The sequence below is a fragment of the Amphiura filiformis genome, chromosome 17 (genome assembly GCF_039555335.1).
Source record: "Amphiura filiformis chromosome 17, Afil_fr2py, whole genome shotgun sequence".
In the NCBI taxonomy this organism is placed as follows: domain Eukaryota; kingdom Metazoa; phylum Echinodermata; class Ophiuroidea; order Amphilepidida; family Amphiuridae; genus Amphiura; species Amphiura filiformis.
The window spans coordinates 19,459,399-19,475,962 of record NC_092644.1 but is presented as its reverse complement, the minus strand read 5'-3'; the positions used below and the strand labels follow the sequence as shown (position 1 = coordinate 19,475,962).

Below are 16,564 nucleotides of genomic sequence, written 5' to 3'. Positions count from 1 at the left end.
TTACATAACTTCGACAGCAAATATCAATACATAGGAGTCTATTTTTTCGCCTATTATAAGCCGAACAAACTTTAACATTGGGCAGATCCACTTGAAATCCTCACCCTACTGAGGAAGATTTCGTAATTCAAACCAAATTCAGCAGTTTAAATAATTCCAGATCCAAATGTTTTATCCACATAAAGTGGAAAAGGTGTGCAAGATTTTGGAATTCCCAAACAAAATCATTCTTATTTGCGGCAAAATTGGGTAAAATCATTTTATAAATTTCCAGTTTCCACCTGGAATGTTACATAAAACTGGCAAATATCTCCAGTTGGATTATTAAAGGTTTAACTTGGAATTAAAATGACAGTGTAATCTTCCACTGGGGTGTGAGTATTTTAAATGGATTAGCCAACTGGAAATCAGATGATTACCAAAGTCTTGGAGAAGATATTTTACCCTTCCCAAAATCCTTTGCAACATGATGCATCACCTCATTACATCAAATGACACTCCCATTACTTTGTACATGTTCCCTTTGTTTTCATGTTGAGAATAGCCTGGCTAAACATGGCTTGATATTCAAGAAATACACATATTTTGCCAGATCTAGATGTTGCTCTATTCATTGAGGTACTTTTTGTCACTATGATTGACCCATGTTGCACTAGATAGCAATTCAGTAAAGAAAATTGAAATGGTAGAAATGCATTGTGGGAAGTGTGAGATATCTTCTCTACTGAAGTCCCATGGCACTGAAAAACACAAGTGGTCGCATCACAAGAACTAGCCTTGTTCAAGTCCTTCTAAGATTTCCTTCCCGGCTTGAACTATTTCCGGACGGCTTGCCAAGTCAGTGAGGGCCACATAATATTACAGCTACTAAGTACTAATGACCATGTGTATGCTGAAAACCAAACTCAGGTTGAGTCTATGTACCGCCAAAACGAAGTTTTGCCCTACGGGATTGAAGGTTCAACCCGAGTTCGGTTGTTCAACTTACGCATGATTATAAGTAGCCGCAGTCTGTGGTCCTCATGGCTTGACGAGCCCAAAAGTAGCGATAGGATTCAAGTGCTGGTATGGGAGAAAATTAGAAGGCTGTGAACATGGCTACACAAGAAAAAGTAAAAATGCAAATAAAGACTGTGATCACATTCAGATCTTTCAATTTTATTGAGTGTATTTCAAACTAATTGTCACCCATTGGTTTCTGTAATGGAATGTTTGTATTACTACAGACATTGATATAAATATTTTCAAAATACGCACAACAAAAAAAAATCACAATCTGTAATTATTAGACAATATAATAATTTTCATGACTTGTGTAATTCCTATAACAACACTTTCAGGCTGTCAAGGGATTACATAAAACAAACAGCGAATAAAAAATTTCTCATTAAGATTGTTAGACAAAGTTGTCTTACAACAATACCAACTTGTTCATAAAATGTCACCAAAATCATTGTTTATTTTAAAATGATCCACTGTTAAGGGATCGGGAAGCAACATTTGACAGTATTTTTTGTGGGATCAGACATATCAAACTGCATTCTGAATACGAGGAATGTCCTTCTGATATCAAGTAGTTGAGATTTTTTTAAATTGGCAAAATAAAACATACTATGGCAAATTATTGAAAATTTACATTTTTTGTATTTTTCATATTTAACAGTCCTCGAAGTAAAATTCATAAATCTACTGATATGTACTAGATAGTTAGGAAGAAAAGCCGATGATCATTTGGAAATGTTGATCTTTCGTATTGAAGATACACATTTTGTATATTTGTAAAAATGTATATCAACAAATAAGTCAAAATTTTCAAATGATCGTCTGGTTTTCCTCCCAGCTACATCCATTTTAAGCAAATATCATTTTACTTCAAGAACTGTTAAATATCAAAAATATACATTTTTAATAATTTGCCATAAAATTTGTATTATATCGCAAATTACAAAAAAAATCTAAATTATTTGATATCAGGACATTCCTTGTATTCAGAATGCAATTTGGTATGTCTGATGTGCTCTCAGGCCCCACAAAAAATACTGTTCAAAGGTGAGTGACCAACCCCTTAAGGAACTCAGCAACTACAGTCATCAGCTCATAATCAGCGGGTCTTAATATAATAACTTGGATCATAATCCACGATGACATTTATGACATTGCGGATTATAGTCCAAGTTATTTTAACTGAATGCTAGCAGACTTGTACAATTTTTGTTCAAGAATGAACGAGTAAAATGTTGAGATAAAAGACCAACTTTTGCGCTTGTCTTTAGTTTCAAGTGTATCTTTGTATCATAATTTAATTAAACCTGAACAGACAAAATTGTCTTATCGTTGTAATTGCAAACCACTCTAAATTGATGTCCTCAATAAATTCACCTTTTCGGTAAATCCCATACGTCTTTGCGAGTACACCTGAGAACTCGTCATTTGACGTCACGCCGATCTGTGCCGATCCGCACATCGTTTATCAAACATCATTACTGATTGCAAGTCGCTGTGACATCAAATGACAAGTTCTCAGGTGTACTCGCAAAGGCTTATGGGATTTACTGAAAAATTGAATTACAATCATCTTAAAAATCTATGACTTGGTTGAGCAGTGCTCAGCACCCATCTGCAATAGCTGCCAGGTGACTTATTTTGAAATGTGCGCAATATAATATGCAGAAATTGTCAAATGTCTATAGGGCAGCTATTGCAGATACGACCCTCTTTCTCCACCCCTCAATCTAAAATTATCACTGCATAGTAATCGTTTAATTTTTATGGCATAATTTCTTAATTTCCCATAAATTTGATATTATCAAGAAGAAAACTATTGAACATAATAAAAAATATATATATCGAGGATGTAAAACGAGTGAGTAGCAATATTCACTGGCATTTTTAACACGAGAAAAATGTTGCATAAGTTGTGTACAAATTAGGCCATCTTAATTTAATAGTTCGCTTCAAAGCCCCCATGCATATTAATAAAATTGCCTGTTGTTTGCACGTTATTTCAGCTGGATTTAGTTGGCTGTTTAATTTTTTTTCAAATCCACCACACAAAAATCTCACGTCTGACATCGTCAGACCTCAAAATAGCCTAAATCGTAAATCTCAATAAAATTCTTCATCTTGACGAAAGTAAAACCTGGAGAGATGAAAAGGTGGTCTATTCTTGTTAAAAAGCTTGTCCCACAGATAAAAAATTAAGTAAAAAAAAAACCCTAAAAAACACATTCTGCATTACGCTTTTAACTTGGGAAGGGCTTTGAGACAAACTATTAAATTAAGATGAGCTCATTTACCTGCTGTTTTCAAATATCCTGGGTTTCTTATGTCAATTTTTGATGGCACTATTAATATTTACATCAAATTATAATTGATTATTAAACAGTTCTGTAGTTATTGACTTTCACAGCAACGGGATATTCCAGTTGCAAATCACACAAAATATACCCGCTGAGGAAGGCATGGCCTTAATCTCCCACACAGGGGGTATAGATTTCAAATGGAGTCACCTATTCAGGTAACCCTATTTGAAATTCACACTCCCTGTGTGGAAGGTCATGTCATCCACAGGGGTGTGTGTATTTCAACTAGAATAGCCCAATCTCCTGATGATTTTACTTGATCGGATCAAATACATTATTTTATTAATTGGGCAAGATTATCAAAACATTATTTTCTCAGTTAATGACAACTGACCTGATTTTGTCTACAATTAGCACCTTTATAATTGAAGACAGAACTAAAAGACTAGTGTGCCTCTGATCAGTGATGGCCCCAGGAAATTTTTTTCAGGGGGGGCAAAATCAACAAAGTTTGTGCAAAATTACCGTAAAAAGTGGAATTTTTCGTAATTTTGGGTTTTTCGGGGGCAAGAGTTCTGACTGGGGGCATTTGCCCCCCCATGCCCCCCCGTGGCGCCGCCACTGCCTCTGATGTCAATCAAATTTGAGCACGGTCTGTTACAAGTGTCTTTTTAGTTAGAAACTTTCTGTCCCAAAGGCACCATGCCTAGAAAAGTTGCCTTTTGCCTTGTAAAAGTAAGAAATTTTTCGTCATTTTGTGTGATTCCTTTTCTTCGATCGGCACCAGAGAAACCTTCCTTTTACGCGATCTAGTCTTTTTAATTCTGTCTTTAATTTCTGTCTATTCATTTCCCCACATGTACAATGCATATGTCATCCTCCTCCCTTTCAAGATACATACCAAACAAATTGTGAAAATTCAATCATTTTCCTTCAGGGGGGAGGGTGATGATCAAAATTAATTTCTTTCATACATATATGTTACAAATCATTTAGGTATTGTATCATTTGGGTTTGTGTCTTCATCTAGGTATATCACCCATTGTGTTCAATGGAATAATACCGCATCCATGCACAAATGATCCCAGTTTAATCCGCAAACACAATGGGTGATACCTAAACGGTCCGATACCTAAATGGGTCACAACATGTACACATTACCAATACTGTCCTTTACTTGGGCAAGGCAGTATTGGGCTATTCCAGTTGAAATCCACATGTACTTAATCTCCCACACAGGGGATGTGAATTTCAAATGGAGTTACCTGAATGGGTGACTCCATTTGAAATCTACACCCCTTGTGTCAGAGATTAAGCTCATGTCTTCCATAAGGGGTGTAATAGTGTATGGATTTCAACTGGAGTAGTCCACTGCAGTTATGACTGATGACTAAGGGGGTTGTGTGTGATGTAATCAGCTTGAATTTTTCATAATTTTCTTTTCTAGAATTCACCACAAAAGTCATAGCAATTCTGTGTGGGAAAATTTGGGTCAACTTCAATGTTGTTGTTTTTTTACATAAATATACAAAAATATGTCTGCAACAGAAAAATCACAAAAACTGACCTTGCTTAATGACACACAACCCCTTTATGATAACAGTATTTACTATAAAAAAAGTTAACACATATGTCTTTAAATAACAACAAAAACACTTTTGTTAATAATAGCACCTTGCTACTACTGGTCATGAACACAAATGCAGTTACTCAGAGGTATGTTTGGAAACATTCGCCATCGCATCAGTACAGTGACAGCAATTGAAGGGTGTTGAATTTGGCACCATATCTAGAATCAAATATTTATCTACAGACCACCAGAAATCTTGGCAGACTACACTAACTTGGGGTGTTGAATTTGACACCATATACCTTGAATCAAATAGTTATCTACAGACTACCAGAAATCTTGGCAGACTACACTAACTTGGGGTGTTGAATTTGGCACCATATCTTGAATCAATAATTTATCTACAAACCACCAGAAATCTTGGCAGGAATATAATTTGGTCATTCTTCTTTCCTTAATTTGCACACAGCAGAGGAAAGAATTTGTTATTGACCTTTCTGCACAGCATTGGTATCCTCAATTTACGAGCAGGGCCTTAGCTAGGATTTGACAAGTGACCGTCATTTTTACCAAAACTAGATGTCCAAAATTTGAGCTTGAAAACATAAACCAGACCTCTGCAACTTCTGGAGGTTCATTCAATTCATAAAGCTATTGCTATAGCCTTGATTTATTAGTCTGGTCTTGTTTTGAGTTCACAGAACTTATTCAAGCATTATCAGGGGTGTGAGAGGCCTCAGACAAGAGAAGAGGAAAATTACTAAAATAGCTGAAAAACAGCGTAAAATAAGGGTAAAATCGCCAAATATGGGCTGAAAATAAAAGAAAACGGATAAATTTTGGCAATAAAAAAAGCTGAAATCAGCTAAAAAGCTGAACTCTCACACCCCTGCATTATTTTTAGAATTTAGCATCTCCTAGAGGCATTCACATCTTGCCTGTCCTAGGAGCAAACTGCCCGTCCAAAACGACAGGTGGACTGGCTAAAACCTTGCTTATGAGACCACCTGCCAGTCCATCCCCATACTACCCATCATCGCTTCCATGGCTTTCTCATCAACCTCCCCTTCCTCATCCGAGCCCCTAATTTCCTGTACACCATCCTTGTCATCGTCTCCCGATCCTGCAATTTCATCAATAGCCACCATATCATCCATATTTGGTTGACTCCATCTCAAAGATTCTGGCCTAGTCGACCTGCCATCTCTTCTCATAGCATTCCTTGAACTTACAGGAGGGGTTCTTCTCCTTTCTGAACGTTCTCTGCTCCTTCTTGAAGGCGAGTCTTTTCCCCGTGATGAACTTCTTCTACTTTCTCGATCACTGCCTTCTCTTCTTTCAGAACTAGAAGACTTTGTATCTTTACCCCGGGATAAGCTTCTCCGACTATCATTACCACTGCGTCCTCTTCTCTCCGAACTTCTGCTTCTCCGACTATCTTTATCACAGCCGTCTCTTCTTTCAGAACTTCCCTGTGATGAGTCTTTACCCTGTGATGAGCAGCTTCTACTTTCTCGATCACTGCCTTCTCTTCTTTCAGAACTTGATGACTTTGTATCTTTACCCCGGGATAAGCTACTCTGACTATCTTTATCATTGCGCTCTCTTCTCTCCGAACTTCTGCTTCTCCGACTATCTTTATCACAGCCTTCTCTTCTTTCAGAACTTCTGGATGATTTGGAGTCTCTTGATGGAGTTGACCTCCCCTTTTCGCTATCTGTTCTAGAATCTCTAGTACCATCTTTCTCATGTCTACTTCGAGACAAACTTCTGTCTTTTCTCTCCGCAGACGACCTATCAGATCTTCTCTCTGTAGACGACCTATCAGATTTTCTTTCATCTCTCGGTGTTTCACTCCTGCTTCTGGAAGGACTTCGTCTCTTTTCCGAGATACTTTCTTTGGCACTATTTTTCCTGTCTGCCTCTTTCTTTTCAGTTTCTGCTCCACATGTATTTTCATTTTTTCTTTTACTTGATTGTACTTCTGTATCACTCGATTTTATCAAACACACATTTTCATCTTTACCACTACCACCTTTAACATTCTCACACTTTTCATTGTCCAATTTCTTATTCTGACCTTTGACCTGTGTTTGACCTTGACCTTTTACCTCTGCATGTGGTTGAGCTTTGATGTTAGATGTTACAGTCTGGACGGCTGTCTTGATTGAATCGGTATTGATTTTCTTTGTCTTTCTTAAATACACCCGACTACGCGCACATTTCCCGTCATCAAGCGAAGGTATTTCTATTTTCTTTTGGGCTATGTTCTTAGATTCTGGCTCGACCTCAACAACGTCATCAGATTCTGTAAGATCTACGACTTGATTACTTTTGGACTTGGCAGTGTTTCCTTGAATAGATTTGGCGCTTTTATCCTCTGCATCCTTAGATGCCATATTGGAGTCTTTCTTTGAGATGCTATTTGTTTGGATCTTACTGCTACCAGATGAAGCATCTTTGATGATGGCTTTCTTTGCAGTCTTTGATGTGTCGCTATGAGGCTGTACTTGTTTGTTGCCTTTCTCCTCTTCTTTTCTCCCATCTGCAGTCTGAGATGCTTTTGCTTCTTCCTCGGCCTGTTTCACTTTCGTATAATAAATCTACAAAGGAAACATTAAAAAGAAACCACGCATGTTACTTAAAATTAAGTTTTCTTTCTAAAGTATTCAAACATTTCAATCAATAACTCTCAGTCCTAATATTCCACAGGGACCATGAGACAACAGCTGGCATTCCACTGATATGGAAATCTTTATTCTGATGGATAAAAAGTTGAGATGATTTCATTGACTTGGGATGAGAAAAATGGTTATACAATTCTTCTTTTTAAAAAGCATCACCCCACAATATTATGCCATGGACCATGCCCCAAAAAGTTATCTTTGCTGCTACAAATCCTAAATAAATGCTCACAAATGGGTAAATGTACAGAGTGCACAGAACAACAAGAGGTGCAAGTAAAAGTCTGGAGAGCTAATTATTTTGTGACTTGGCGAGTAGCAGAGGGCAGGGTTTACTTTAACGCACAAAACATGTGTATTTACGCGTTCAGGCACTTTGCGGACCCCTTCAAATTCAAAGTCTAAAAGTCTAACGCGTATAAAATCTTGAAAACGTACGTGTTCAAATATTGCAAGATTTGAATATAGAGAAACACCCGATATTGTGCATTTATTCTCGGCTTTTGGCATTTAGGACCTACTCCCGATATCTGAGACGAAAATATTCAGCCCGATATGCAGGGCCCAGCACATTTTGTCAGCATCAATTGCGAGTCTCAAGACTTGTAATAGTGTCAGTTTGAAATTTTTCAAATTGAGTTCGGGGACTTTAATTTTGCAAAATTTTCCCTCTCAGGAGGGAACATCGCCCTCAGATACCCCATGCGTAGTGGATAAACAAGTGGCCATTTTCGCTTCTGCTTTTGACATTTGCCAATTTAGGCCTTATATTTCACATAATTTATAGGCCTACAATAATAGGGAAAACAAAAACGTGACAACAAAAGGGTTCATGGACCGTCATTTTCGGATGATTTTTCAACTGTTCAAACTTAAACTTTCGATTCAATTGGGTCTTCATTTTACAAAATTTTCCAAGTTCTGAAGGGGGTACATCCCCTGCGTAGTTGGTAAACAAATGGCCACTTTCACTTCTGTTTTCGACATTTCCCAATTTATGTTTAACACAATTTATAGGCCTACCATAATTGGGAAAACTTGCCGTCCACAAAAGACTCCATGGACTGCTCATTTCACAAATTTTCGGCATTTTTAAACTAAAATTTTACACATTAATAGTGCCAAAATGGTCCACCAAATCGCTTTAATTAAATCTTTATTTTGCAAAAGTTTCTTTCTTCTCAGGGGGCATTTTTTACATTTGATTGTTTTCTTCTAAAATTGCCCCCCCCCCCCCTTTCTGACTGCTCTAGATCCGCCACTACTCCAAAAACACACACATTGTTAAAAATGTCTTCAAAAATATTTGAAGACCTAACTGCTGCTGGACAGTGACAGATGGTACTACATCTACTTCATAATCAGCAGGTAGCCTGTTGGGACTGGGCTATTCCTTTTGAAATCCATACACCCTCTTTAAAAGAAGATCTTGGTCGCCCATACACTTAGGCATGTGGTTTGACTCACATTTGAAATGGAATACCCATGTTAAAAAAACTGCAAATAAGATCTCGCAAAAGACTGGCATTCTAAGACGCCTGAGGTATTATATAGATCAGAAAACAATGACCATGTTGTATAATGCAATCATTCTCCCCCACATTGACTACTGCTGTCCAATATATGTAGGTGCTGCTGATAAGCTTATTAACAAAATCCAAGTGCTTCAAAATCGTGCTGCAAGACTCACATTGGGATGTAAAGTTAGGGATAAACATGTTAGTGAAATCTATGGTGAACTAAATTGGATGAAGGTTGATCAGCGTGCAAATTATTTTAAATGTATTTTGATGTACAGGTGTATCAACAAGTCAGCCCCCGAGTACTTGGTACAAAACATCCATGATCGCATGAAGTCCCATGGTTATGGAACACGATTGCATGACACAATCAACATCCGTGTTGGTCGTAGTAGAACCAATTGGGGCAAGCGTACCTTTCAGAACTCGGGAGCTTACTTGTGGAACCAGCTTCCAGCACAGGTTAAAAACTCGCCCAATATTCACATATTCAAAAAAATGCTCAAAGCCCACATCCTCAATTAAGGTTGGTCTGAACCCTGGAATTATGAAAACTTTCGGGCCTCATAACTGCTAAATTATTAGTCTAAAGAATATAAAAGTATACATTTTAGAATGGAAATGACTTGATGAATTCATCTGTGAGGTCAATTTGGGCCAAAATGCTCATTTTGGAGAAAATCCCAAAAAGCGGGTTTTTGGCCCAAATTTTTTAGTAAGCGTAACAAAAAAATTGTTTGGCCAAAAAATTTTTTATTAATTTTAAAAACTAGATAAAAATATCTGGGACCGTTTTTTCATTTTTTTGAATTTTGACCAACTTCACCAAAAATATTTGAAATTTGGGCGAAAATCAGGCTTTTTTATGATTTTTTTGAAAATTTTGCATTTTTTGACCATTTTTGGTGCAAATTTCTCAAAGTTGGTCAAAATTCAAAAAATAAAAAAACGTTCCCTAGATATTTTTATCTAGTTTTTAAAAATTAATAAAAAAAATTTTTTGGCCAAACAATTTTTTTTTACGTTACTACTAAAAAATTTGGGCCAAAAACCCGCTTTTGGGGGATTTTCTCCAAAATGAGCATTTTGGCCCAAATTGACCTCACAGATGAATTCAGCAAGTCATTTCCAGTCTAAAATGTATACTTTTATATTCTTTAGACTAATAATTTAGCAGTTATGAAGCCCGAAAGTTTCCATAATTCCAGGGTTCAGACCACCCTTAAGCTGGTTTGTATCATGTTTTTTTGTTTTCTGGGACTGGGTCTATTATTGTATTGATTTATTGATTATCTTATTGGATTATTTGATTATTATGTTTTGGCTTTATGCCCAACATGTACTTCACCATTAATGTACTGCATGTGCACACTGAGGAATTTTTGCATTCTGTGTATAGGTTGTGGAGCATCACGGTGGTTGAGTGGAGTGTTGCCCCAGAGCTGTGGGGTGCTTGCTGAGTTATGTAGAACTTTACTTCTACTTATTTAAAGTTTTGCATGATTTAGTAAGTGTTGCATGGCTCTTGGGTGGGTTTTTTGCTTGATTAGTGTGGGTTTCTTATACTTACATGACATTTGTGTAGGGGTTCATCTGTGCGTTCATGTACTACCCTTACTGGTGAAGCCAATTACATTTGCATTTCTTTGTATTTATTTAAATTAAATAATTTTAAGTCACATTTTGGTTCTAAGTAAGATTGTGATGGTAAATTTGATGGTTATGTGTCCTTGTTTAATTTAATAGGCTTTAGCTTGATTCACTACGAAAGCCAATGGTAGCACTCTACGTTTTGAGTCGGTCATGTGCGGCGCCTCCTGTGTCTTTGTGCAATTGTGGGATGTCCGATGGCTTTCATGAGTGAATCACACCCAGGTTTATTTTGTACTAGTAACATTTGGATTTTGCTGTGCTAAGTTTTTGTAATAAATATATTTTTTATCATTGTACTCCTGCAATCTATTTATATATAAATGCAATTTTATCAATTTTGTTGTACCTACATTTTATGCTCATTTGATTTTAAATTATGATCCAATGTACATGTATAGTCTGCACGGGAAGTGGCGCGGCTGTTATAGGTGCGCCTGTGGCTTCGGAGCTAGTAGTTGTTTTCGGGATGTTTCGGCGTGGAGAGGGGGGTGGTTTACTTGTGTGCGTTTTGGTGTCCCATTTGTCGGATTTTGTTCAATATTGACAGCGTAGTAGTGCTTTTGGGAGTTGTGCTTGCTTCGATTCCATACGGACAGCTGCAGCTTTTGAGTACGGGGATTTTGCTAGCGAGGCGCTGCTGTGTTCATGATGTTGAATCGAGTTAGATAGATTGGGCATCGGAGTGCTGCGTGGGTGAATCGTCCTTCCTTTTTATGTTGGGATATTGTGGGAGCAGCTATTTGGTTCTGGAACTGTAGGCGTGTTTGTGGCAGCTATGCGTTACTTTTTGTGCAGACTTTATTTTATTGTTTTGCATGCAATTTACAAAAGTGCAATTTCTACAGTTTTTCTTGGTATTTTAAGTGCTTTGTAATTTAAGATTAAGGAAATTTTATTTTTCAATATTTGTATATTCTTTTATAACTTTGTATTTTAATATGTAAAGAGGGCCCCAGTGGAAAGCAGTGCTTTGTTCACTGATCTGGGCTACCCTCTATAAAGATGCCGTTAATACAAATAATAAATAAAATAAAGGGAGTGTAGATTTTAAATGGAGTCACTAATTCAGGTAACCACCATTTGAAATCAACACTCCCTGTGTGGAAGACTAAGGTCATCATGTCTTCCATATAGGGGGTGTATGGATTTCAACTGGAACAGCCTACTGTCTGCACAAAGAATGAGTGTTTGAGACACGATCTGATCCAATCAGACCAAAGTTGGCAATGATAAAATTGACAAATAAGCAAAATTAAGGAGCAAAAAACATAAGAAAATTATAAAATATAAAAAGTTCTATACTTTGCAACCAAGTATGCCAGGGACTTGAGGTTCAACTTTAGTAAGCTTTTATTAAGGAATCGGATAGCAATGTTTGCACAGTATATCTTGTGGGACTGAGAGCACATCAGACATATCGAATTGGATTCTGAATACGGGGAATGTCCTTCTTATATCAAATAATTTTAATTTTTTGAAATTCGCCATATCCTTTTGTTTTGACGTGCACTGAGGCTCACAAAAGTCCATACCCCTTACACGCCTGTGTTCAAGCATGCCACAGGGAAATCAAAGCCTACATATACAGAGAACCATTAATCACAAACAGATGAAAATGCTGTGTCTGTCATGATGGGAAAAAAATGATGGAAAAATGCAAGAAAAAATATCCAACATCACTGGGTTATTCCACTTGAAATCCACCATACCCCTGTGGAAGAATAAATAAAAGTCTTCCACAGTGGGAGTATGTTTTTCAAATGGAATTGGGTACCTAGGTTTAATTATTTTGAAACCCATACTTCCCCTGTACATAGCTTTACCTATATCTGCTACAACTGGAGTGAGTATTTCAAATAGAAGTTGCCCAATTGTATATTATATTTGAAACCCATACTCCCTCTGTGGAACATTTTAGCTAAATCTTCCACAGAGGAGCATGGATTTCAAATGGAATAGCCTCCCCATCCCAATTCTTTTACCTTGACATTCTTGATGTGGTCCGGGTTGATGCTATGGTGTTCTCTGGTGACCTTATCACCGTTGTAAAACTTTGTACATGCTCTGCAGAAGTAGCCATACACTGGGATGATCAGCTCCATACCTGAAAATACAATATAAGCAAAGTAGTTTTGAATATATCAGATTGATCAATGATTGCTCATCAATCAATCCATTCATAAATGGATTGATCAATCCAATCAAAGAATCAATACCCAAAATCAACACTTTGGGTTGGTTTTAACCAACATTTAGTGAACATTTAAAAATGTTCACTCTTTCCTATTTGTAGAAAGAAAATGTTTTCATTTTGGTCTTAGCCTTTATACCTATCGCTACGAATGTATACCAGATCTTATTTGCATCACATGGCAATTGTATCACAATGACAGTCTCTTACCATTTTCAGTTCTGCCAGTTGGTTTATCTCCAGTCGCATCCATCTGTGTCACGCCCTCATCACTCTGCTGGGTTTTGGACGGCTGCCCTATCTTCTCCAACTTTGCTTGTGCATTCTGAAAATTACCATAATAATGTTGTATATTCATTGTGTATTTGCTACAGAACTGCAACAGGTGGTATGTAAATGGATTTTTACAACTGAAATATACAGTGGTGGCACCAGGATGTTCCAAACATTTGGCAAATTTGGCCCCAAATAGTGCGATGTTCAATAGCATTTTCTTCTAAAGAGGGGTGGCAAAGCTCAAATTTTTTCCGGGGTAAATTCCCTCCACACAGCCACTGAAAACATCAAGCCATCAAAAAGTTTTGACCTGAATAGTGCGGTGTTCAAAATCATTTTATTCTGATGAGGAGGTTTTTTTTTGTAAATTAAATAATAAGTTATGATATTTCTGGGGAGTTGTCACAAGACAGATCTCGAAATAAAATTTATTGATATTAATCCGCAATATTATAAGACCTAAAATTTACTGATATTAAGGCAGCTGTGTACTCTAGACATTGTTTCTTTCGCAAAATTTTGGTTTTTTTGATATGTTTGTACTTTGTTATGTTTTTTATAAATACAAGGAATGAAAATCCAGATTTGTAAACTCCAACTGCAATATTTTAAGGATTTTATTTCACTATTCTACTCGTGTTTTAAATTGAAAAGGAAAGAAAAGCTTTGTTGTACCAGCAGGGTACACGCGCGCAACAACGCATCGCGTTGCGTATCGCGCAATTTGTTACCGCACAAATACGCTACCCATACGCGACGCTTATCTGCATGCGCGGCGCATCTTATGGAAACACCACGGAAATATAAAAACCTAGTGGTCAAATGGCTCCGTTTTAGCTGATAAAATGTGGGTTTTTACACAGCCGTGACGTTAGTCACGGCTGTGTCTTTTTTCTTACAGGTTCTTTCTTTCTTTCTTTCTTCTTTCTTCTGTCAACCATTACATTTGCTCTAGCACTCACATGCTTACATCGATTTTGACTTAACTTGGTCACAATGATCATTGACCGTGCCCCTACATGTCACATGAAACATGTTGGGGCAAAGGTCACGCAGGGGTCATAGAGGTCAAAAACGTGATTTCAGCTCAAAATGCATCTTCTCCTACAAATTACGTAGGACAGAGATGCCACTTGCACACATGCATTGTAATTACCCAGTGTCTATAAGGTGTACACAGATTTGGGGTCAAAGGTCATTAAAGGGTCACTTCCGGTATAAAACGAAAAACCTTCAAAAATTTTTATTAGCTCAGTAAAACATGGGACAGTAACGGTATGTTCACATATGATCTGCAGTCACCCAATGTATATGTGATATTTTTTTTATTTGGGGTCAAAGCTCATTAAGGGGTCACTTCCGGTATAAAAAGAAATACCTTTAAAATGCATCTTCTTCCACAAATTATGTAGGACAGAGACGCCACTTGCACACATGCATTGTTATTACCCAGTGTCTATGGGGTGTACACAGATTTGGGGTCAAAGGTCATTAAGGGGTCACTTCCGGTATAAAACGAAATACCTGAAAAAATTTCTATTAGCTAAGAAAAACATAGGAGAGTGATGGTATGTTCACACATGAATTATGTTTACCCAATGTATATGGTATTTTTTTATTTGGGGCAAAGGTCATTAAAGGGTCATTTCCGGTATAAAACGAAATACCTTTAAATTGCATCTTCTCCCACAAATTACGTAGGACAGTGATGCCACTTACACTCATGCATTGTTATTACCCAGTGTCTATGGGGTGTACACAGATTTGGGGTCAAAGGTCATTAAGGGGTTACTTCCGGTATAAAACGAAATAACTTCAAAAAACTTTATCAGCCAAGAAAAATATAGCACAGAGACGGTACATGCACACATGAATTGATGTTACTCAGTATATATATACGTGGTATTTTTTTATTTGGGGTAAAAGGTCATTAAGGGGTCACTTCCGGTCTGAGACAAAAACCTTCAAAATGCCCTTCTGCCACAAATAACATGGCAAAGTGATGCCACGTGCACACATATATTGACATTAGCCAATGTCTATGTGGTTTTCATATATTTTGGGGTCAAAGGTCATTAAGGGGTCACAACACGGCTGTGTTCGTGGTCTTAGACCACAGCTAAGTCTAGTTTCAAGTTCTTTCCCCCGATTTAAATATCAAGTTATGAATGGATTTCACTCAAACTTCTCAAGGGGCCGTGGATTTACCCGATGTTTATGTAATGTAAGGTAGAAAAATAAAAACTGCCGCATTCTCCTGCGAGATTCGATGAAAGTGCAAAATGTGACCACTTTAAACTTCAACGGCCATTATTTCAATGTTCATTTTCTCGGTAAAATGACAATTTAGGTACACGATAACTCAATAAATACATCATCTATAGGTAAGCAAATATGATCATCGTAAAAAGCATGATCGACTCAAGAAACGGTTTTCTCATTTTTTTTTATATTTTGGTCTATTTCCGATTTTAGGCATCATTTTGTGCAAATAGGCATTTGTGAATTTTAAAAAGTTCAATTTGATGCCTTATATGGTCAATATCTCAAAAAATAAGGCCAATATCAAAAAATTAAAAAACGTTTTTGGAATGGAGCCTCAAGTTTGAGCTAAAAACAAAATAAAATATTTTGGAAAGAGTGTTTTTTTGTTATGATGTACCTAACAAATATTGCCAAAAACTCACTTTTGTGTGATTTTCTTCATAATTGTTGTTTTTACCCCAAATCTGTATTTATATTAAGATTTATTGATGTCTTGCCTTCATAAAATGTATACTTTTATATGTCTTGCGCCAATAATTACAAAGTTATTGCACTTTTACTACATGCATGTCTGAGAGTACACAGCCTCCTTAATCCACAATATTATAAGACCTAAAATTTACTGATATTAATCCACAATATTATAAGGCCCAACGAGATCACTATGAGTGCACATAGACTTCAGAAACAGATTATTCACCAAATGGCAAAGTCCTCATGCTTTGTATGCTGTAAAATCTCACATGAGGAATGATCAATCAATTATACATGTCTCGCCCGCACTGCGTGCCTTCTCATTATGTGATAAGAACATTGTGTCTTCGCATTAACCAAAAAGACCACAAAAATATGCGGTATGTGCGTAGCAGTTTCGTATGTACATGTCATACTCCTTGGAACGATTGGTCCTCATTAAGAAACGATACTGGAACAAGATTAATGTACATTTACCAACTTGTCAATTGGCGAATGGTCTGTGTATTGTTTTGACTTTGTCTAAGCTTACCTCTATATGTGACTGTGAATGGTAGTGAAGCTTCAGCTCTCTATAGTTGGGGAACTTCATATCGCATGTGGAGCAGTAGTTATTACTGGTCTTATGT

At 36.9% G+C, this 16,564-nt stretch overlaps 1 protein-coding gene across 1 annotated transcript; it reads right to left on the bottom strand.

Annotated features, from left to right (window-relative positions):
• Positions 1 to 4,828: 4,828 nt before the first annotated feature.
• LOC140137425 (uncharacterized) lies at positions 4,829 to 16,564 on the bottom strand. Its single transcript, XM_072159075.1, has 4 exons — positions 16,468 to 16,564; positions 13,131 to 13,245; positions 12,712 to 12,833; positions 4,829 to 7,475 (listed from the first exon to the last, which is right to left on the bottom strand). The coding sequence occupies exons 1-4, from the start codon at positions 16,525 to 16,527 to the stop codon at positions 5,868 to 5,870; spliced, it is 1,905 nt and encodes a 634-aa protein (XP_072015176.1). The 5' UTR covers positions 16,528 to 16,564; the 3' UTR covers positions 4,829 to 5,867.